Raw genomic sequence first — 21,953 nt, 5'->3', positions numbered from 1 at the left:
AAGAACTTCTAAGAAAGAGCTCTTCTTTTTATTTTTCAGATTTTAGATGCTTAATTCCTTGAATGAAAAGTTGAACTGACCCACTACTAAGGTTGTTCCTAGCCTTCCGTTCTCAAACTAGGCCATTCTGAGAGGCTGTTTGATTAAGTACCGTTGATAGTAGTATCGCACGTAAGAGACTTCTAAAACTCTGATTATTAATTCCTTGAATGAAGAGATGACTTCATACTCACTAACGAGGTTGTTCTTAGCCATCCGTTTTCAAACTAAGCAAAACAGTGAAGTTGTTTGATTAAGTATCGTAGTTTGCTGATTTGCACGTGCACCATTGGCGAAACTGTGATGCTTGGTTCCTTGATTGGATTGAAGAAGCTCATCACCATGCTTTTTACAAGCTGTCCGTTGTTATGTTTTGCAATTCAGTGGTTCTGTTTTGCAATTCATTTTCTGTTTGTTTAAGTATCATCGATGGTGGTGTCGTGCATGCAAACTTTCCGAAACTCTGATGCTTGTTTTTCTTGAATGGAGAGATGAGCTTAAACTTTAGGTGACTTTTAAAACTGCAGTAATTAGTGCCTCGAATGGAAATACGAACTCATTCATTACAGACCAAGGTTGTTCCTGGCCAGGTTCTGATTTTCGAGTGAAAAGAAGAGTCGCATCCGGCCACCGGTCGGCTTTCGACGCAAAACAGCTGTACACACTCGTCCAACGTCCAGTGACTACCTGTTGCAACGAGAAAGTTAGCTTTATTTGTCGTGCAGATTGTCCGCTTTGACGTAAAATGCGACAAGTTTGCTGAACGCTCGGTTTGCGCCGCCCAAGAGTCATTCTGTTTCTGCGTTGCCAGCGTCTGTCGGCTAAATACAACTGTAGAACTCCGCGCAACCTTTTTCACCGCAAAAGTTGTACAGAGCCACACCGAAGGCTAAAATCGACTCTAAGGTCGAAGGCTAAAATCGACCCTAGAGCTTTGAAAGCGACGTCACGAAATTTGCAAGAGATCATCGAAGAAAATTACGGCGGCCAGATGCGACTCTTAGTACTAACTCTACTAATCTTAGTACGTTAAGCATTCCAGTCGAAAGATCAGACGTTTTTTCGTCACTTAAGAGACCGGCCGATCCGTTTGCGACGCTGCGGAAAGAAAGAAGATGGCAAACCACAGGGTTGTTACCGTAACAAACCTCCGTGAGTACTTCCATCTCGAGTGGCTTTTGGGGAAACGTTCGTTTTAAACTCAAAGGGATGGTTGTTAAAGCTCACAAACGCCTGGTTAACAATTTTCTAACGGCAGAGACCGTGTTTACAATGGATGCAGGCCGTTTGCCCGAGCCCAAAGCGCAAGACCTTTCGGAGAACTCCTCTAGGTCGATGCAACGAAACTACTAGACGCGTGCACCTAGCGGCACGTTACAACCGAAGGACGCCCCTCGTGGACACTAAACTCCTGCTTGATATCCTCGTCCCCAGGTTTCCAAACCGTTACCCCAACCCCCTCTAATCGTAACCCCCTTACCCACTAACTCTCCCCCCTCAAAAAAACAAAAAACATAAAAAAGCAAACAAAACGAAAAAAAAACTTGCTTCCCTCCTCCCTTTTAGCTCTAGGATGCAATACCTTTTTGACGCCCTCCGCTAGAAGGGAGTAGGGAGTAACGAAAGCTTGACATCAAAGTAGCGTTTTGTATGAGATTTATTTGCCAAAATTTGAGCGTTTTTAAAAAAGCCAAGACTTCGTCAGAGGGGTTTCTTCTTTTCTCCTAAAGCTATCGATCGATTAAAAATCTCTAAGCAAAGAAATTCAAAACAGAATACAAAAGCGGGAAGTTTTAGTTTCTGCACCACAAGCCAAGCACTAGTTCAAACTGGAGATAATAAAACGAAATCGAATGATCTCACTTCTCAAACCACTGAGCTGCCATTGGTCGGCAGTTTCATGTTTGGAGACTATTGAGCTGCCATTGGTCGGCTGTTTAATCGTTGCGATTGGTCGGCAGTTTTATGGTTGGAGACCATTGAGAGATATAAAAAGCACTTTTTTTATTTTGAGCACAACATTAAACGCTTAATCGTTAGATGTTGTTATAAAGACACCCTTAGAATGCCGAATTGAAAAAAAAAACAAAAACAAAAACAAAGAGAAAAAAAAAAAAAAGAAACCGAAACGGGCATTCTTTTGAGCATAACGTTAAAAGCTAAATCGTTAGAGGTTTATTAAAAAGGCTCTTTTAGAATGCAAAAGAGAAAAACGGAAAGTTTTGCTTTCCTGGCCACAAGCGATAAAATTGTTAGTAAAACGCACTCTAGCATTCTCACTCTTCAGACGTGACCCAATGTTCGAGCACTCGAACAGGTCCGCTCTACCGTGAATAAAGGTTTGATTTCCTGAAATTTCTACAGTCCATGAAAAGTACCTTGTACAGAGTTCCTAATTTTGGATCATGGGCGGGCTGCTCAAATGAGCACTCTGCCCAACTGAAACAAAGGAAAAAAAAAAAAGAAGAAGAAACCGAAACGGGCATTCTTTTGAGCATAACGTTAAAAGCTAAATCGTTAGATGTTTTATTAAAAAGGCACCTTTAGAATGCGATGTCCTAAAATATTTTCCTCGATATTTTAAAAAGTAAACAAATACAAAACTAAGTCTCACAACTGGCGACAACTTTCAATAAGCAAACAAAGCAACAATCTTCCTTTCGAATTCTTTATATTTTAAACTAAGACGAACAAAGAAAAACAAAAACACAAACAAAAACAAAAACAAAAACAAAAACAAAAACAAAAACAAAAACAAAAACAAAAACAAAAACAAAAACAAAAACAAAAACAAAACAGAAAAGGGAGAAAGAGTGAGTCGACTGATTTTGCTAAACTGCCTTAGACGAGAAGTCATAAACGTTTGCTGACATGTTAAGACATTTTAAGCCTTTGCTATTATCATGAGGCTTTTGCTCCACGAGCCAAAAAAGTACGCTGGAGTTGACAAACTGCATCGCGGTCGAAAAGTGTAATTACGCCAACACTTTTATCCGTTTTAAGCATTTCGTTTTCGCACGAACAACAATTAAAGCAGCTCGTTGAGCTTAACAACGTTCGTATTTTTTTTTCGAAGCCAAAACTTCGGCTATAAGTAGAATAAAGAGGGACTTCGAAAAACAACAAAGCTGTTCGCAGTCGATAGCAACGAGCGACAACATCTCTGCGAGTCTGGCATCAAGGTAAACAATTTTTTTTACATTTTCATTTGTTAGTGCCACTTTTGTGTACATTATTTTTTTTTATAACTTGCTTGTATCATATTGCTATTAAGAAAACAGCGTTGTGTATCCTAAACGTGACATAATTGGCAATTATCCGTAACTAAAAATAAGATAGAAATTACAAACTTGATACCATATTTTAATTACTGTAACAAAACTAGACGTCATCGCGTGAGAAAAAAAATGTTTATGACACATAACCTCTTGTTTTGTTTTTGTTTTTATTATTTTATTTATTTATTATTTTTTTTCTTCACTTTTTCCTTTAATCTTTTTTCTTTCGTCCAAAAAGCGCTTTGATTTTGCCTCGCCACAAGCGATGAAATCGATAAAAAAAACCTGCTCGGACATTCTCAATTCTCAACAACAAAAGCAATCAAAGTTCTAGCTTTCGAGCACGTGCGCCAAATGGTTGATGAAACCGTTCAAACATGCTCGATCGCTAGAATTTAAAAAAAATAAACAAACCAGAAACGAACCAAAATATAAAAAAAGAACAAAACAAAAACAAAAAAGGACATCTCTAGAACGCCTAAGTTTTATAAAATGTTTTCCTCTGCGTTTTTAACCAGCTAAACTGTCGTAAAGTTTTTTCGGTGCAGTTCATTTAAAAATCTTAGTTTTCAACTTTTAAACGTTTTAGACTTCTCGTTTAAGGCAGTCGAGAGAAATGAGTCGACTCACTCTCTCTCTCCCTTTTCGGTTTTGTTTTTGTTTATTTGTTTTTGTTTTTTCTTCGTTTGCCTTTGTTTGCTTTTCTAAAAGTTGTCGTGCCATGCGAGACTTAGCTTTTTTTTTTGCTCAAATTGAGCACAAGTGAGTTTCTAGTCTTGAAAGTGTGCAAAGTGTGGGCCAATCTGGTGGCTGGAGTGATGACACGTGAATGCTGGAAATTCCAGACATTGAGCGGATCCAGCGTACATAGAAAGAAAAAGTAGCATTCACGTGGGTCTCTCCTAAGCGTGCCATTGGTCGGTCTGCTGTCCTTAAGTACCCCCTCCCCCCCCTCAACGTCACGTTTGCTCAACTTTCTCGGTCTTTGGCGCCCAGAGAAAGCTTGAGGAAGGATAAAAAATGGCGAGGTTTCGGTACTGCGTTTTCTGTTTTTCTTATTTGTTTTTGTTTGTTTGCTTTTTTGTTTGTTTGTTTGTTAACTTTTTTAATTTTTTTTTTTTTGTTTGTTTCGTTCGTTTGTTTGTTTGTTTGTTTCGTTTGCTTCGTTTGTTTTGTGATGTTTTGTTTTCCCTTCTTGATGGCACAAAACAGAAGCAAACAAGACTTTCGGTTATATTCGGTTATATTCGGTTCAATAAAAGTTTGTTGGTTTCTGCACAACAACAACAACAACAACAACAACAACAACAACAACAACAAAAGTCCCTCTGTCCCTCAAAAGCAGTTTCTCCTCTGTCCCAAAGAAGAGCCTCTTTGTAATCGATCTTGTCTGAATGCAGCTCTCCTTTTGCCTACAGGTTTTTATTCCAACCCTTTTGTTGTCGTTAGTGCCATGTTGTTGTTGTTGTTATACTCTGTAAAAGCAGTTGTTGCTGTTGTACTTGTTTGTTGTTTCTAAAGACACTTTTGTTGCTGCTGTTAGTAATCACCCACTTGGCTTGTATTTTTGTTTTTTGTTTTTTGTTTTTTTGTTTTATTTATAAACACTCTCTGAGTAAGTGATGGTGTTGCTGTTGTTGTTGTTATAGTTGCAATGAGTGTTTGTTAAGGTGGTAGTATACCATTAAAAAAAAATCTTGTATTTCAACTTTTTTTTCAATCTATAATAGTACATAACATATATAATATGATTAAAATAAAAGTAAAAACTTTAAAATTTAAAAAAATTAATTATGCGCATAATTATTGATAGACAAAAGCCTAAAAATGAATAACTGGCGACAGGGTTTTTTCAGCAACCGTAAATAAATTTGGACTGAAATTTTGGCTTGTGATCCTTTACTTATGCAATTACAACATACACTAAAAGTTTTGGATTTTGAGCAAAAAAAGTCAAAATATATGCATTTTAGTCATATTTGGAAGTTTTGGTGATATTTGAGAACACAAAATCACTCACAAAAGCAGAACACAATTAGCTGTAAACATAATTCTAGTAGAGGTTGCAAATACATGTGTTACAAACAAGTATGCCAAATTTCAGATCAAATCGGTTATCGGTTTTAAAAATATCTCCGTCGCCAGGCTATAAAAGATGATTTTGAGAAAAACTCAATTTAAAAATAAAAACAAAAAAAAAATTGTTCAAAACTCCCCACTTCCATAAACTGCACCTTCTAATGTTTCGCTTTGATCACAAAAACCTTTTTGTATAGCTCCTAGTTTCTTGCATCCTTATTACACTATACTTGTACATTGTTTTTCTGCTTTAGAAATGCGCTTTGAGTCATTTATAAGACAAAAGTTATGTAGATTGCAACCTACTGTTTTAAGCTTATCAATTAACATAATTTGCATGTTTTTGTTTCTATTTGAAAGTCAATACATTAACCACTTTAAACTGAAATTGCAGAAACAACTCGATTATTTGAAGTAAAACCGCGCTTTTGCCATGAACCATCAAAGCTACACATAATGTCTCTTGATGTTTCACCTGCAGGGATTAATTCATTAGCAGCATTTTTCATGTTCTGGTCAACTAAACCCTGATAAACATCTAAAAGTTTATATAAAGTTTTATTGTAGCTTTTTTTGTTCATAGGTGGCTTCATATTCATTATTCAACAAAATTTTTCTGATGATGATAACCCTTTACCCATTTCACGAAAAGCCACAATGACACGTGTGTTAATATCAAATGGTTTTTGTCCACTACATATGCTTTTACTAGGCTCTTATTGTTCAATTAAATTTATTTTACAAAATGTAGCAGATGAAAAAAACTCAGTTTTCCAATTGCAACTGTTACAACATTTTTTTAAACCAATACTTAACCCATACTTTTAGGAGGAATCAAACATTAAATAAACATTATCTTCACATAAATTCGGGCATTTCAGTAGCGATATAACGTTTTCCAACAGACTAAAGTTCATAACAAAGTTAAAATCTGTACTTTGAAAATCAGCAATATTTAACTTTTTTGAAGAAGCAATATTTAACTTTTTTGAAGAAGCAGAATGTGTAGCAGATTTAACAAAAGATAAAGTTTTCGTTTCTGAAGAAGAAATCTTTGTATATATGTTTCCACGAAATTTTGCTTTTTTAATATTGTATATTCTGTTTGATAATTGTTTTTTCTTTGATTCACCCATATTATTTTTACTTTAAAAAGATAAAAGATATACCATAGCATAAATAATAAAGTTTGAATGTAGCTTGAAACAACAAGCGAATTACGTCAATAAAGCCATCATACTAAACTAATTAGCAAGAAGTCGTTGCAGTCTACAACTTTGCACTTAAAAGAGTTGACAAGGTAAGTATTTTATGGCTTTTTTTATGGTTTAACTTGTTTCTGAAGCGCATAACAACGGAATAAACAAAGCGTTGCTAGGTGGAAAATAAAAAATATTTTATACCGATATATTATAAACAAGTTTTAACTTGTGAAGCTTTTTTTATTTAACTAAATCAAATAAAAATTCGAAATCTACGATGATTATATTGGTTAAATTATAAAAGTAAAAAAAAAATTTTTTTTTCACTTTTATTGGTGTACTACCACCTTAATGTTCCCCCACTTGGCTTGTATTTTTGTTTTCTGTTATGTTTTGTTTTTTTTTTTGTTTTTTTTTTTTCTCAACACTCTCTGAGTAAGTAATGCTGTTGCTGTAGTCGTTGTTATAGATGCAATGAGTGTTTGTTAATGTTCACCAACTTGGCATGTTTATAATCTATTTTATTTTATCAACACTCTCTGAGTCAGTGATGGTGTTGCTGTTGCTGTTGTCGTTATTATGCTTGCAATGGGAGTTGTTACTGTTCACCCACTTTGCTTGTTTTGTTTTTATTTCTTTATTTTATCAACACCCTTTGAGCCAGTGATGCTGTTGCTGTTGTTGTTGTTATAGTTGCAATGAGTGTTTGTTAATGTTCACCCACTTTGCTTGTTTTGCTTGTGCTTTTGTTTTTGTTTATCAACACCCTTTGTGTCAGTGATGCTGTTGCTGTTGTTCTTATTATAGTTGCAATGAGTGTTTGTTAATGTTCACCAACTTGGCTTGTTTATAATCTATTTTGTTTTATCAACACTCTCTGAGTCAGTGATGCTGATGCTGTTGTTGTTATTATGCTTGCAATAAGTGTTGTTAATGTTCACCCACTTTGCTTGTTTTGTTTGTGCTTTTGTTTTTGTTTATCAACACCCTTTGAGTCACTGATGCTGTTGCTGTTGGTGTTATCATAGTTGCAATGAGTGTTAATGTTCACCCACTTTGCTTGCTTGCTTTGTTTGTTTGTTTGTTGTTTTTTTGTTTTTTTTTATCAACACCCTGTGAGTTAGTGATGCTGTTGCTGCTTTTGTTATTTTACTTGTATTTATAGTTGTTACTGTTCAGCCACTTTGCTTGTTTTTTAATCTGTTTTATTTTATCACCACTCTCTGAGTCAGTGATGATGTTGCTGATGCTGTTGTTGTTATTTTACTTGCAATGATAGCTGTTACTGTTCAGCCACTTTGCTTGTTTTGTTTGTTTTTTTTTTGTTTGTTTGTTTGTTTGTTTTATCAATATCCTCTGAGTCAGTGATGCTGGTGCTGATGCTGTTGTTGTTATTATGCTTTCAATGAGAGCTGTTACTGTTCACCCACTTTGTTTGTTTATAATCTATTTTATTTTATTAATACTCTTTGAGTCAGTGATGCTGATGCTGATGCTGTTGTTGTTATTATGCTTGCAATGAGAGTTGTTACTGTTCACCCAATATGCTTGTTTATTACCTATTTTATTTTGTCAACACTCTCTGAGTCAGTGGTGCTGATGCTGATGCTGTTGTTGTTATTATGCTTGCAATAAGAGTTGTTTCTGTTCACCCACTTTGCTTGATTTGTTTTTTCATTTGTTTTTTTATTTGTTTTTTTTTTGTTTTTGGTTTTGTTTGTTTTTTTATCAATACCCTCTGAGTCAGTGATGCTGTTGCTGATTTTGTTGTTGTTGTTGTTATACATGCAATGATTGTTGTTACTGTTCAGCCACATTGCTTGTTTTTTTAATCTGTTTTGTTTTGCCAACACTCTCTGAGTCAGTGATGCTGATGCTGATGCTGTTGTTGTTGTTATGCTTGCAATGATTGTTGTTACTGTTCAGCCACATTGCTTGTTTTTTTAATCTGTTTTGTTTTGTCAACACTCTCTGAGTCAGTGATGCTGATGCTGTTGTTATTATGCTTGGAATGAGAGTTGTTACTGTTGTAGTTTTGTCTGTCATTTGTCCTGGTTAGCAAGTTCTATTTGCCCTCTCTTGCCTTTTTTCAACACAGTTTCTTTCTTTGAGTCATATGGTTGTGAGATCCTCTCAAACTCCATCTCTTTATTTATATGTTTCTTTCCTTTTTTTTTTCTCATTCTCCTTCTCATAATAGCAATCACTGCTGCCACCATGCATTTAATGCTAGTTGCTCTCATTCTTCTTCATTTGCTAGTGGAAACTTTGTTTCTTCTTGTCGCTCTCTTTTCTTTCTTCTTTCTCTTTTGCAGATGATTCGAAAAAACACAGCTTTTCCCTGCAGTTGTGAACATTCCAGGATGGGATGCAGGCAGAAGAAAAAAACTCTCACTAACTGTTTTCTTTTTTTAGCTTAAACCGTTGCAAACAAACACCTGAACATGTCTTCTTCACAAGAAAACAACACTGTTGTTGCCCCTTCTCTGAACTCTAAAGCGAAAAAAAAGAAAAGAAAGCAGTCACAAGAGCAGAGAGACTTAAAGCTCAAAAACAAAGTCAGGGCCGCAATAGTTGCAGCGTGTGGGTCCGTAAACAGGGTTGTACCTTTCTATGGTACCAAGAAGAGGTACGCTGTTAGCTGTCCGATGCCTTTGTGCAAACATTCGTCCACAAGCATTAAAAGACACTTGACTAAAAAAGATCATTCTTGGACTTTGGATGAAGCTTCCATCTTTTACTCTGCAATGGTCAGGAAGTTTCAGCATGCTCGTCTCGAACGCAAGTCCGGCTGTCCAAAACCTTACCCCTGTTTGCAATGTTGGAAATATTACGACCGACTGGACATACACTTGAAAGAGACTCATTTCTACGATTCCAAGATGATCAAACAAAAGATTGCAGAGGCAAAGCGGTACGACAACGAGAAGCTCTATGTCCCCCAATTTATTCGACCTGCCTTCTTTGGTATTAAGCCAGTAGCTGAACAAGCGTCTGCATCAGGCTCTGCATCCTCTGCTCCTGGGTCTTCCTCCTCTTTTTCTTCTCCGGTTCTTTCCTCTGATCCTCTTTTAAGCTTGCCCTCATCAGTTGCTGGTTCGTCCGAGGCTCCTTCTGCAAACCACTGCACCTCTGTAGAAAACAAAGAGCTGAAAACCGAATCCGTCCTAGACTCTGATTTTAATTCCTTAAAGCACTTGGTTTCCAACTCCTCCGTCTTGACAGAAGATAAGAGACTTTTGTTTCAGCTGGACAAAGATGCTTTTCACTTTTATTACCAGTCAGCAGATGAGCTCTTCAGAGATTTTGAAAAGTGGCTTGTGGTAGCCAACAACAACACTTTGTCAAAAGCAAAGATCTACAAAAATGCAGTTGTTGAAATATTGACATGTTGTGACAGCACGCTGACGCTGCACCCGAACGCTCTCACCAATTCCAACATTTCGGAGGATAGATACTTTTCCATGCACTTTAAAAACATTCAGCTCAATTCCAAGCTGAGTGAACTTGACCAAACAAAAGCCATGTCTTGTCACACGTTGTACAACCGCCTCGTCTACCTTTGTCTCCTGTTTCGTTTCAGTGAAGCCAGGAACGTCTATTTCGAACTTTCTCATGAGGCCATCCGACGTTTGCGCTGCAAGGTGGAGGAGTTACAAAAAGTGCTGAGGCCCTTTCGTTCTTTGAGGAGGAGCCTTGTGAAAAGCAAAAAATGCATCAACATCATCAATGTCAGTTTGCTGACCGAATATGGCAAGTCTGCATACGTAAGAGAGTTGGTGGAATCGATTAGAAAGCCGTCTCTTACACCGACTAGAGACAATGCTGTGTCTCTACGAAACCATCTTCTGCTCTCTGTCACTGTAATTAACAGTTTAAGAAAATCTAACATTGCTCTTTTAAACATTAGAGACTACATGGCTGCTGAGAAGAGTGAGTGTGGATATTGCATTGTGCAAGAGCGCTACAAAACAGCATACAAGTACGGAGCCAAAAACATTCTAGTGCCGAACGACTTGAAAGTGTTGATCGATATTTATTTGCTGAGATACAGAGACCTTCTTGTCAACGACTCTCACTACATGGCTGCAGACACCAAGACTGTTTTGGAGTTGAGCGACTGCTACAGGCCCCTTTTTCCATCGATGAGACCCAACAAAGACGAATGTGTGACACTCGGTGCAACTAGAGTGCCTGTTTACCAAATGGGTTCCTCTGCTATCACCTCTTGCCTGACGTCCTGCTTCAGAAAAAGCCAAGTAAACATTCCCATGAAGCGTCTTACTCCCACTTGCATTCGCGGTTCGATAGCCACTTACTTTGCCAACAACAGCAAAGAAGACCGCGAGCGGTTTGCTACACTCTACATGAAGCACAGCAGGAACACAATGGATAGCTTTTATGTGTCCCAGTGGAACGCTGCAGAGGAGTTGCGCTTTGCCCTGGGCATCGGACAGTCCTTCGGAGTCATAGAGTCTTTGACTGTTGAAAAGTCTGAGAGACCACCAAAGAAGGAGAAGGATGTGATGGACTGGCTCCAAACTAATGCAGAGGAGTACGGTTTTCATGAGGTTGAGGACATCTTTCAGGAAGATTTAGACTCCGGTTCTGACTCTGAAGAATGTGCTGCTACTTTCAGCTGTACCACAGTGGTTCCGTTTGCTCCAGCTGTAGAAAACAATGTTCCTTTAGAGGATAGCAACGACCATGCCGTAGATTTCTTGTGTGAACCTACCTCAACTCCTGTTTCGTCTGTTCCATCTGAACAAACAATCGCTGGTCCAGTTCTTGAACTATCCCCTGCTCTTGCACAACTAGTTCCTAATGAACAAGCTGTTTGTATGGATGTAGATCAGACTCTAGCTGTTCCTGTTGGCACAGCTTGTTCTCCTCTTGCATTAACATTTTTTCCTGCTGTACCGGATTTTATTGAACACCATGCAAAACTTTCTCCAGTTTACTTTAATGAGCAAGTGGTTGCCAAACCTGTTTCTGCTTCTCCTTCTCAGCAAGTCGCTTTCTGTCCTTCAAAAGAGGTCTTTTCTGTTCTGCAGGAAACAGTGTCTAATGTTGCTTCACAGCAAGATAATCTTATGGCTGTCACACGTGTTTTCCATGCTCCTCCTGAAGCTGCTCTTCTTGAACCTGCTCTTCTTGAACCTGCTCATAAGCAAGTGGTTGCCAAACCTGTTCCTGTTTCTCCTTCTCTGCAAGTTGTTTTTAATCCTTCAAAAGAGGTCTTTTCTGTTCCTCTGGCTCCTAATCTTGTTGCTCGTCAGCAAACGATGGCCAAACCCAGTTTGTTTCTTTCAGCTGTTCCAGTCCAACATGCTGGTACTGTTCTTGAAAAACAGCCCTCACCTGGTGCTGTTCAATCTGTTGGTAGTCTATTTAGCCAAAGTCTTGCTTGTACATCCAGAGGTAAATTCTTTTTGATTTTTGATTTTTATGCAAATCTCAACACGCTTTCAAAAAATGAAAATGCCCAAATTAACTCCTTGCCCTATTGTTATTGTTAAAGCTGTAAAAAAAAAAAAAAAAAAAAAAAACAATCAAAAAAACAAACAAAAAAAAATAAACAACACAGAAGTGTGTATGTATTTGTTGCAGGACTAATTCTGTGATTGCTGAAATGTTTATACAAGTGAATGATACTAAAACTGATTATGTTTTAGAAGTAAAAGATCCAAGAAGAAAAAAAATCAAGTTGGAAATGCCATCTTTCACTCAAGAACACATCGGTAATGTAAAACCTAATTTATACAAACATATATAAACACAAACCTCTTCTTGCACAATTTCAGATGGTTAACTGTTAATAAAAACTAGCCATAATTGCTAAGTGCACTTTTAGAAAGTTGTGTCTACCCGATTTCTAATGATGAAGTTAGAAACATCACCGTTAGAAATCATGCACAGCTTGTTATCATCTCTAACACTTAGAAACTGTTGATGGTTTTTATGAATTAGAAAAATGAACATGGTTTTATTTTATTTCAGGATCAACTCAGCCAAGAACAAAGGAAAACAAAGCAGAAGTTAGCCAATGCCAATTAGGTAATCTTTCAAAAACCAGTTGTTGCTATCAGTGCAAACAATAAGGTCAACAAAAAAAACAAATAAAAAAACAAAATAAATCTTGTCATGCTTCAGAACCAAATGAATATTCGATTTAATCTCTTTGTGTTATGATTTGAGTTTGTAAAATTTTAGATGAAATAGTTGAAAAGCTGAATGCTTGCCCTGGCCACAACGAATGGTTCAACACCAGAAGTTTTCCTCGATGTGCAGCTTTGGTGTTGGCATACATCTTGCAAGACGTGTTTACAGATGTAAGCTCAAGTTGCTCGTACAAAGATTACCTTGGCATCTTGGCAAATCATAGCAGTGACAAGCTTATTCATGTCTTGCAAAAGTACTCCTACCGAAGCCATATTAAAGACAAAATTAAAAACATGAAGCTAAAAATTCAAAAAGAGGGTAGTTTAGAAAAGTTTGTTCAATATGGCAATATAGTGAGACCATTTATGTAGTTTAGAAAAGTTTGTTCAGTTTGGCAATAAAGATGGGCCTTTTGTGTAGTTTGTTTTCTCTATGCTTTTGCAAATATATTTATCTGTTTCGCTAAATACATAATAAACAAGAAGTTCTGTTAAACTGTTCTCACATTTCTTAGTTAAAGATAGTTCAAACTTTTTTTATCTTTAAAAAAAAAAAAAGTCGTCTTGTTATTCTGTTAACACTTTTAATAGAGTTGCATTTAGAATTATTTCTGATGTTTTTAAGAGTTTGTTAAAAAGCAAATTAATATTTTCTGTGATGTTAAACTGCATAAGTGAAATTTAAAAAAGGAAAACTGCTCCAACCATTTTTCGGAAAAAGAAATCAAAAAGTTCCTTATTTTAAAAGATCTAGACATCCATTTCTTCTTCAGCAAAATAGCGAGGCTTTTTTTATGAACTCTTACTCTCTATTTTTTCATATATTTACACAAAGGATTTTATTTAGTTCAATGTAAACATACGTAGAAGTATATTATGTTTTTTTTTGTTTGTTTGTTTTTTATGCAGTCTAACTTTTGTTTCACTTCTATTTTATTTTACGTTTATCTTGTATTTTATCATGCCTTATTGGTTTTTGCGTTTTGTGATGTCAAGCTCCGTAAGCTAAACTTAAAAGAGGAAAACTACGCTAACTTTTCTTTGAAAAAATATTCAAAAAGTACTTTAAAAGAGAAAGCACACGAATTTAAAAAGTTGTATCTTGCCATCCAATTCTTCTTCTGCAAAGTAGTGAGGCTTTTGCTCTCTAATTTATCTCTATTTACGCAAAGGGTTTTATTTCAATGTAAACACGTATAAAAGAATACTTTGTTAAAAATAATGTTAAAGGAGTTGCGTAAAAAAAACGTCTGAATAAAGTTTCTTTACAAAAAAAAACAACTAAGAAACAAGCGCGCCTAAGAAAAACCAGATCGCGATTCACTAAGTCAATAGACGAAAGAAACAAACTTTAAAAGGTATTTCTAGACAACAAATTCTATTTTTGGAAATGCAGTTTTTGTATTTATGCAACCTAATTTTTGTTTCACTTCTACTTTATTTTACGTTTACCTTGTATTTTGTCTTGCCTTTTTGTGTTTTGTGATGTCAAGCTACATAATCTAAACTTAAAAGAGGAAACTAGGCTAGTAGAATATTATGTTGTTAGTTTTTTATGCAGCCTAACTTTAGTTTCATCTATATTTTATTTTGCGTTTATCTTATATTTTATCTTGTCTTTTTGAGTTTTGTATTTTGTGATGTCAAGATACATAAGCTAAACTTTAAAGAGGAAAACTACGCTAACCTATTTTTGAAAAACTATTCAAAAACTACCTTTAACAAAGTACCCAGTAAACACGCTTTAGTTGGTCCAACTGACGGGCCAGTATTGGCTATAGTTGGCTAACTGTTGGCATTTCTTGCCAACCATTAACCGACTGTGTACCGCGTGTTTTTGAATCGTAAAAGTTTACCGTAAGTTTTATAAATGTATTTTAATAATTAGTCGCATGGTCAAAGTGAAGCTTTTTATCATATCTTTTCTTTCAAACGCTTTTTTTACCCCTTAATTAAACTTTTAAACTCAAACTCTCCTACACCTCTTAATATAACCGTTACGCTGGTAAGTACAAATATTTTACATTTATCCATTAGTTACATATTCAGATATAATTTTTGACATTGGTTGAGTTTTTAATTTATTTTTATGATGACACCATTGTTGTATTTGTATTAAACATTTTAGCTCTATTTTAACTATTATTAAAAGTTAAAATACAGCTAAAATGTATATGTGCGTGTATAGTAGTATGTTTATGTGTGTATTTTTCTGTATGTATATGTATATATGTATGTATGTATGTATGTATGTATGTATGTATGTATGTATGTATGTATGTATGTATGTATGTATGTATGTATGTATGTATGTATGTATGTATGTATGTATGTATGTATGTATGTATGTACGTACGTACGTACGTACGTACGTACGTACGTACGTACGTACGTACGTAGGTATGTATGTATGTATGTATGTATGTATGTATGTATGTATGTATGTATGTATGTATGTATGTATGTATGTATGTATGTATGTATGTATGTATGTATGTATGTATGTATGTATGTATGTATGTATGTATGTATGTATGTATGTATGTATGTATGTATGTATGTATGTATGTATGTATGTATGTATGTATGTATGTATGTATGTATGTATGTATGTATGTATGTATGTATGTATGTATGTATGTATGTATGTATATCAAGAATGTAACCTTGGACACACAAACTCCGCATACAATTTGTTTATTAATATTTTTCTAGACCACTACATTAAACATTTCCCTGTTGAAGAGAAAGAAATAAAGTTAAAACATTTAAACTGCCCATGGATAACTAACGGGATTAGAAAATCATCAAAAACAAAACAAAAATTATATATCAAGTTTTTAAAAAACAGAAATGAAACTAACTTAACTACATACAAGGAATACAAAAATCTGTTTGAAAAAATCAGAAAGAATTCTAAAAAAATATATTATTCAAAACAACTACAAAAAAGCAAAGGTGATATTAAAAAAACCTGGAACATATTGAAAGAAATAATAGGTAAAAACCATACAAAATCAAATGATTTACCTGATAAAATTATCGTTAATGAAACTGAATATATCGACAAAAATTCTATCGCTGAAAACTTTAATAGCTTTTTTGCAAACATAGGCCCTAACATGGCTTCAAAAATTCAATGCCCTGATATTTCCTTCGAAACCTATATCACAAACCAACATCTCTGTTTAAATATTTTCTCTGGACTAAACCATGAAGAACTAGAAATTGCAAAAAACTCACTTAAGACGTATAAGGCTCCTGGGATAGACGACATTTGTAGCTATATAGTTGTAAATGTGTTTTCAGTGATAAAACAACCAATATATGAAATATTTAAATCTTCAATTATTACAGGATCTGTACCGAATAAATTAAAAATAGCTAAGGTAATACCAATATTAAAAACCGGAGATTCATTTACACTAAATAACTACAGACCAATCTCAGTTCTACCTGTATTTTCAAAACTTTTGGAGAGAGTAATATACAATAAACTGTATAAATATCTAACAAATAACAAAATCCTAAATGAAAAACAGTTTGGCTTCCAAAAGCAACATTCAACCGAACACGCAATTCTAGATCTTATTAATAATATAAATAACTCCTTTGAAAACAAAAAATACGTCCTTGGAGTCTTTGTTGATTTATCTAAGGCGTTTGACACAGTAGATCACGCTATTTTAATTAGGAAAATGGAAAAATATGGGATAAAAGGTGTTGCACTAAACTGGTTCAAAAATTTTTTACTAGACAGAAAACAATGCGTTATTGCTCATAAAAAAAAAGCTTCAAAATTACTCAAAATAAAATACGGTGTCCCCCAAGGTTCCATTCTTGCACCTCTTTTGTTTTTAATATACATAAACGATCTTCCTAAAGCCTCGAGTAAATTGGATGTCATAATGTTCGCAGACGACACTAATTTATTTTATGCATCCTCATCTATTACAGAACTTTATGAAACTACAAATACTGAACTTGAAAAAATAAACAGTTGGTTAAAATCTAACAAATTATCGCTAAACACAGAAAAAACCAAATACATTCTTTTTCATCCTAACTTTATAAAAATACCTTCCGATTTACCTTCGTTAAATATAGATAATAAAGAAATAGAGAGAACCCGAGCAACTAAATTTCTAGGGATACTTATTGATGAGAACATCTCTTGGAAATCACATATAGATATTTTAAATACTAAAATATCAAAAAACATTGGTATCCTTTACAAAGCAAGTTCTATACTGTCTCCTGATAATTTAAAGTTCTTATACTTCTCGTTCATACAAAGCTACTACATATACGCTAATGTTGCATGGGCGAGTACACATAGATCCAAACTAACCACATTATATCGAAAACAAAAACATGCTGCAAGAATAGTTTTTAATAAGGATAGACTCTCGCATGCTGAGCCACTATTAAAAAATTTGAAAGCATTAAATGTATATCAAATCAATATATTCCAAAATTTGTTATTTATGCTCAAATATAAACTTGGACTTGTTCCTTCTCACTTTTCAAAGAGTTTCTTTCAAAATAGCAACAATAGATACCATACCAGAGGAACGGGAAACTTCAAAGTACCTTTCAAAAAAACTAATCTCTCGCGCTTTTCTATTTCGTACCGTGGTCCTTGTCTATATAACAAATTAGTATCCAAAAATACCCAACTGGAAAAATCGAATAACTTAAATACTCTGAAAACATTATTAAAAGATCTTATTTTAAACACTAACAACTTTATGAACTTTTATTAAGCCTAAAACATTCAAAACTATATATAAAACTAACTTTGTTCCGAAACCAATATCAACTCTAATAACTCTAAAAACTGTAAATAACTCAAAAACAAACAACAACAACAACAGTAATAAATTATATTATTTATCAACACTAATAAATAAATAAATTTTTATTTATCAACACTATATATTAAAAAACGACTTTATATTACCTATTTAGCAAATCGTGTACCTACTTATATTTATGTGTATTGTAATAAAATTAAAAAATTAAAAAAAAAAAAAAAAAAAAAAAAAATTTTTTTTTTGTTTTTTTTTTTTTTTTCTTTTTTTTTTTTTGTTTTGTCTGCATTCTTTGTTTTTTGCATTTTTACTTTCATTCTGTCGAAACTGATGACATAATTTTTTAAATAAAAATTTATTTTAAATTGAAGTATCCAAAAATATTAATAACGCAAAGCGGTTTCTTGATGACAAGACCATCGGTCTTCTGCAAGTTTCCCGCGTTCTTTGAAGTAATCTCTAACACTTTACAGTTTTATTTCATATAATATTTGTTATAACGTAATCTTGTGATTTTTTTCTCTTTTTTAACTATACTTAAACTGTAAAGATTGTATTATATATTACGAGTTTATAAAGATTAAAGAACAAAAAAATAAAAAAAATAAAAAATAAAAAAAAAAAAAAAAAAAAAAATATACATATATATGTATATGTATATATATATATATATATATATATATATATATATATATATATATATATATATATATATATATATATATATATATATATATATATATAGACACACACACACACACACACACACACACACACACACACACAGGGTGTCTGCCAGATCAGGTAAAATCAGGGAAAAGTCAGGGAAATCAGATATCTGCAAAAAATCTAGGAAATTAGGTTGAATTTTAGAAAAATCAGGGAGAAATCAGGGAAAATGGCTCTTCATCAAACTTACATAACTTAAATAAGTTGTATATAGTACATGTAATATAAAAGTTTATTTGGCAAATAGTTTTATGAACTTCTCTTGCATCAAGCGAATCTTGAATCTTCACATGCAAAAATGTAAACAATAATACAACCCATATTAAAAGTATCAATACTTGATACATTTATTGTGGGTTGTATTATTGTTTACATTTTTGCAGTTGAAGAGCATTTTTCTAAACAACTCTAGGTCAATTTTTGTGAAGTTGAATTTGGGTAACTTTAAATTAAATCAAGGAAAACAGGTAGAAGATCAGGAAAATATGAGGGAAAAGTCAGGGAAATCCACCTTAAAATATTGGCAGACATCCTGTATATAACATGCATGTGTAAAAGTTGTTATATTCTAATGTGTGTGTGTGTGTGTGTGTGTGTGTGTGTGTGTGTGTGTGTGTGTGTGTATGTGTGTGTATATATATACATATTCATATAATGCATATAATTGTAGCATTTTATTAAAAGGGACACCGACTTCTAAAAACTATGAGAAAACTATTCAAAATTTTGGGGATCAGTAAAGAAAGGTTTCGAATAAACTATTTGTTTGTTGTTTTTTTTTGTTTTACTACTTGTTATACATTGTATATGTGTTACGCATACATACATTGATTATGATGCTGACATGTATTGACAAAAGAAAACTATTTATATTTTTTGTAAAAAAAAAAATTGTGTTTTAATTAAAGTCATATATGGATGAAGGCTTTAAAAAAATACATATTTCATGTTACAAAAATACACATTTCTACTTTGTAATGCAGATAAAGGTTTTAAATAATGCTCTTTCCCGTGACCTTAATAACACAACACAAAAATGTGCTAGAATACCATTTTTACAGCAATCAATTTACCTACAGGGATAAATAACATAAATATTTAAAACTTTAACTCCAAATATTTGAGTTCCATAACACCTTCATACATGTATGTCTTCAAGTTAATAACTAGATTGTGTTTTTGAAACCAGTTTTCCAATAAGATTCAAATGCAATGAAATATTATTTAATTATTTAAGTATTTTATAGAGAAGTTAGCAGCTTTGGAGTTAAGATTAACAGAACTGGAGCAAAAAAAAAAGTTTTTAGAGGTTGAAAGTTTTTTGGATTAAGGAAGACATTGTTGTTCCCCCTGGCCTTCCAATGGAAAGTAAGGAAGATTTGGAAAGGATTAACCTTATGCTACAGATGAAATCTGAGCTGGCTCTCTATGTAATTTGAAATTATTTTCTATATTATAATGTTTGTAGCAGTCTACAGGTTGAGTTTAAACTAGTAATTATTATTTTATAAGATCAAAGATAAGTTTTTTTATAAGTCTTATAATTGTAATTTATCAAAGGTAATTTAATAATATCTTAGTTATATTATACCGCATTACATTTTCATTTACCTTTGAAAAAATAATTTAAATAAAAAAATTTGTAATATGTAGCATTATTTGTTTTTAGGTCGAATATCTGCGTTCTATTGGCGGTTAAGTTGAACGTCCAAAATACATACGATGTGTGTTGGGAGCCATGTTTTCTAAAAATTTTAGCATTTTATGTAATCTAAACGGATCTTCAAGTAAGATGATAGCTACTGGAATGGGCAAGATTAAGTTGCGATGTTATCATTTTGTGTTAAAGTGGTTACTATGTAAGTATTACTAGTTATGTAAATTTTTAGTCTATTAAAGTCAACTGTATTATTATATTTACAAAAATATGTTTACAACACTAAGAAAGAATATAATATGCTAGTACTTATGACAATTACCAGTGTTGTCATTAGTTGTAAGTTTGTAAGATATTATATTCTCCCTTGGTGACTTGAACTTATCAATGCCGTACTTTATTTTTAACTAGAGACGTTAATTGCCAATATAAACCATGATTTATTTGTATTCAACTATATGATTCTTAAAGAACATATAGAAGTTTTTCTTGAACCTATAAGCTAATTGCTCTCGGTTATCATATGCACATATTTTTAAAACTGCTAACCAGTTAATGTAATTCTCGATTTGCAAAGTATACGTATAAGAGCTTAAAAACAACTTAAAAATAATTTATATTTAAACAAAAACTAAATTAAGTTTTAAAATTTATTTTCATTTTATTCTTTTAGCAACAGTAAGAATTCAGTATCTTAATTCCAAGGATAAAGATATTTACCCGATCATTTCAAGATGGTTTCAGGGCGCAATTGATCAAGGAGATGGGCGAATAAATAGACATACGAAAAGCAAGGTTATAAAAGATCAGTTGCTGTTAATCAATGAAAAGAATATTTAGCTATCATTTTATTTTGCAAATTTATAAAAGTTTATTTATCTTGATTTTATTTATAATTCTAATTTTTCTTAATTATTATTAATAATTATCTAAGAAATCGCCATGTTTTTAAATACTAGTGTTTTAAAATATTGTTTTTAATTAAAGCTGCCAATATTAATTTCAAACCTTTAATAACATTAACTACAATAATAGAATATTTGTTTTTTATAAATATAAATATTGTAAATATTTTTCTTTAATGGTCTGGAAATAAAAGTGTAATGATAAAAAATTTGTTCATTTTGTGTATTCAACTAAGTTATCTATAAATAATACAATATTTTGTGTGGAAAGTGGTACTGTTTGACTGGTAAAATATGATATACAAACAATCACTATTAAATAGAAAATTAAATATTAAAAAGCAAAGTTATACTTTGTTATTAAGCAATATTCAAAACATGGTTTATAACTTTTGCACTTTCAATTTAAGCGCAAAAGCGAATTTAAAAAATCGCGAAAAAAAATCATATAGTTGGGCCGGTAATGGTGCCAACTGTTAGCCAACTGTTTTATTACTGTTGGGCCGTTAACGGCAAACAATTGTTTATAAACAGTTGGCTAAGTGTTGGTAAAAGCGTTACGTTTTTTTCACGGTACCAACTAAATAGCCGACTGTTGGCCCAACTGTAGCTAATAGTTGGTTATTAGGATCGGGCCAACTACTTACCAATTGTTCGATGTTTACTGGGTAGCGAGGCTTTTTATGCACTTTTACTCTCTAACATACCTATATTTGCGCAGAGGATTTTATTTAACTCAATGTAAACATACATAGAAAAATATTGTTACCCGTTTATTTTATGCAGCCTAACTTTAGCTTCATCTGTATTTTATTTTACGTTTATCTTATATTTTATTTTGTCTTTTTGAGTTTTGTGTTTTGTGATGTCAAGCTACATAAGCTAATGTTAAAAAAGGAAAACTACGCTAACCTTTTTTTGAAAAACTATTCAAAAACAACCTTTAACAAAGTAGCGAGGCTTTTTATGCACTTTTACTCTCTAACATACCTATATTTGCGCAGAGGATTTTATTTCACTCAATGTAAATATACATAGAAAAATATTTTTACCCGTTTATTTTATGCAGCCTAACTTTAGCTTCATCTA

At 33.2% G+C, this 21,953-nt stretch overlaps 1 protein-coding gene, 1 long non-coding RNA gene and 1 pseudogene across 5 annotated transcripts; 2 read left to right on the top strand and 1 right to left on the bottom strand.

The window, feature by feature from the left end:
* Positions 1-4,304: 4,304 nt before the first annotated feature.
* On the top strand, positions 4,305-13,217 carry LOC149886488 (uncharacterized). Its single transcript, XM_090094078.1, has 5 exons — positions 4,305-4,351; positions 9,014-12,019; positions 12,274-12,339; positions 12,599-12,655; positions 12,812-13,217. Exons 2-5 carry the CDS (start codon positions 9,043-9,045, stop codon positions 13,129-13,131), a joined length of 3,420 nt encoding a protein of 1,139 aa, XP_089950204.1. The 5' UTR covers positions 4,305-4,351; positions 9,014-9,042; the 3' UTR covers positions 13,132-13,217.
* On the bottom strand, positions 5,720-6,685 carry LOC149886489 (uncharacterized; annotated as a pseudogene).
* A 1,251-nt stretch (positions 13,218-14,468) lies between the features above and the next one.
* Positions 14,469-20,815, top strand: LOC149886487 (uncharacterized). Of its 4 annotated transcripts, none has more exons than XR_016454404.1 (5): positions 14,479-14,616; positions 18,987-19,048; positions 19,550-19,732; positions 19,972-20,161; positions 20,633-20,809. It is a non-coding gene; the product is annotated as an uncharacterized LOC149886487 (long non-coding RNA). The 4 variants fall into 4 exon arrangements; XR_016454402.1 differs by having other exon boundaries at positions 14,479-14,764; XR_016454403.1 differs by having other exon boundaries at positions 14,469-14,616; positions 18,987-19,732; positions 20,633-20,815.
* Positions 20,816-21,953: the final 1,138 nt, after the last annotated feature.

Source organism: Hydra viridissima, unplaced genomic scaffold (assembly GCF_058129835.1).
Source record: "Hydra viridissima isolate aposymbiotic clone 2 unplaced genomic scaffold, HvirCarnegie_v1 scaffold_7, whole genome shotgun sequence".
Lineage (NCBI taxonomy): Eukaryota > Metazoa > Cnidaria > Hydrozoa > Anthoathecata > Hydridae > Hydra > Hydra viridissima.
Note: the sequence above shows the minus strand (reverse complement) of the source record. Positions and strands in the feature narration are given on the sequence as shown.

Bases quoted from the DNA above. Each gene is read 5' to 3' on its own strand.
- LOC149886488 (XM_090094078.1), top strand. From the start codon at position 9,043: ATGTCTTCTTCACAAGAAAACAACACTGTTGTTGCCCCTTCTCTGAAC. The intron at 12,340-12,598 runs GTAATGTAAAAC...ATTTTATTTCAG, and splicing joins TTTCACTCAAGAACACATCG to GATCAACTCAGCCAAGAACA. The intron at 12,656-12,811 runs GTAATCTTTCAA...GTAAAATTTTAG, and splicing joins AGTTAGCCAATGCCAATTAG to ATGAAATAGTTGAAAAGCTG.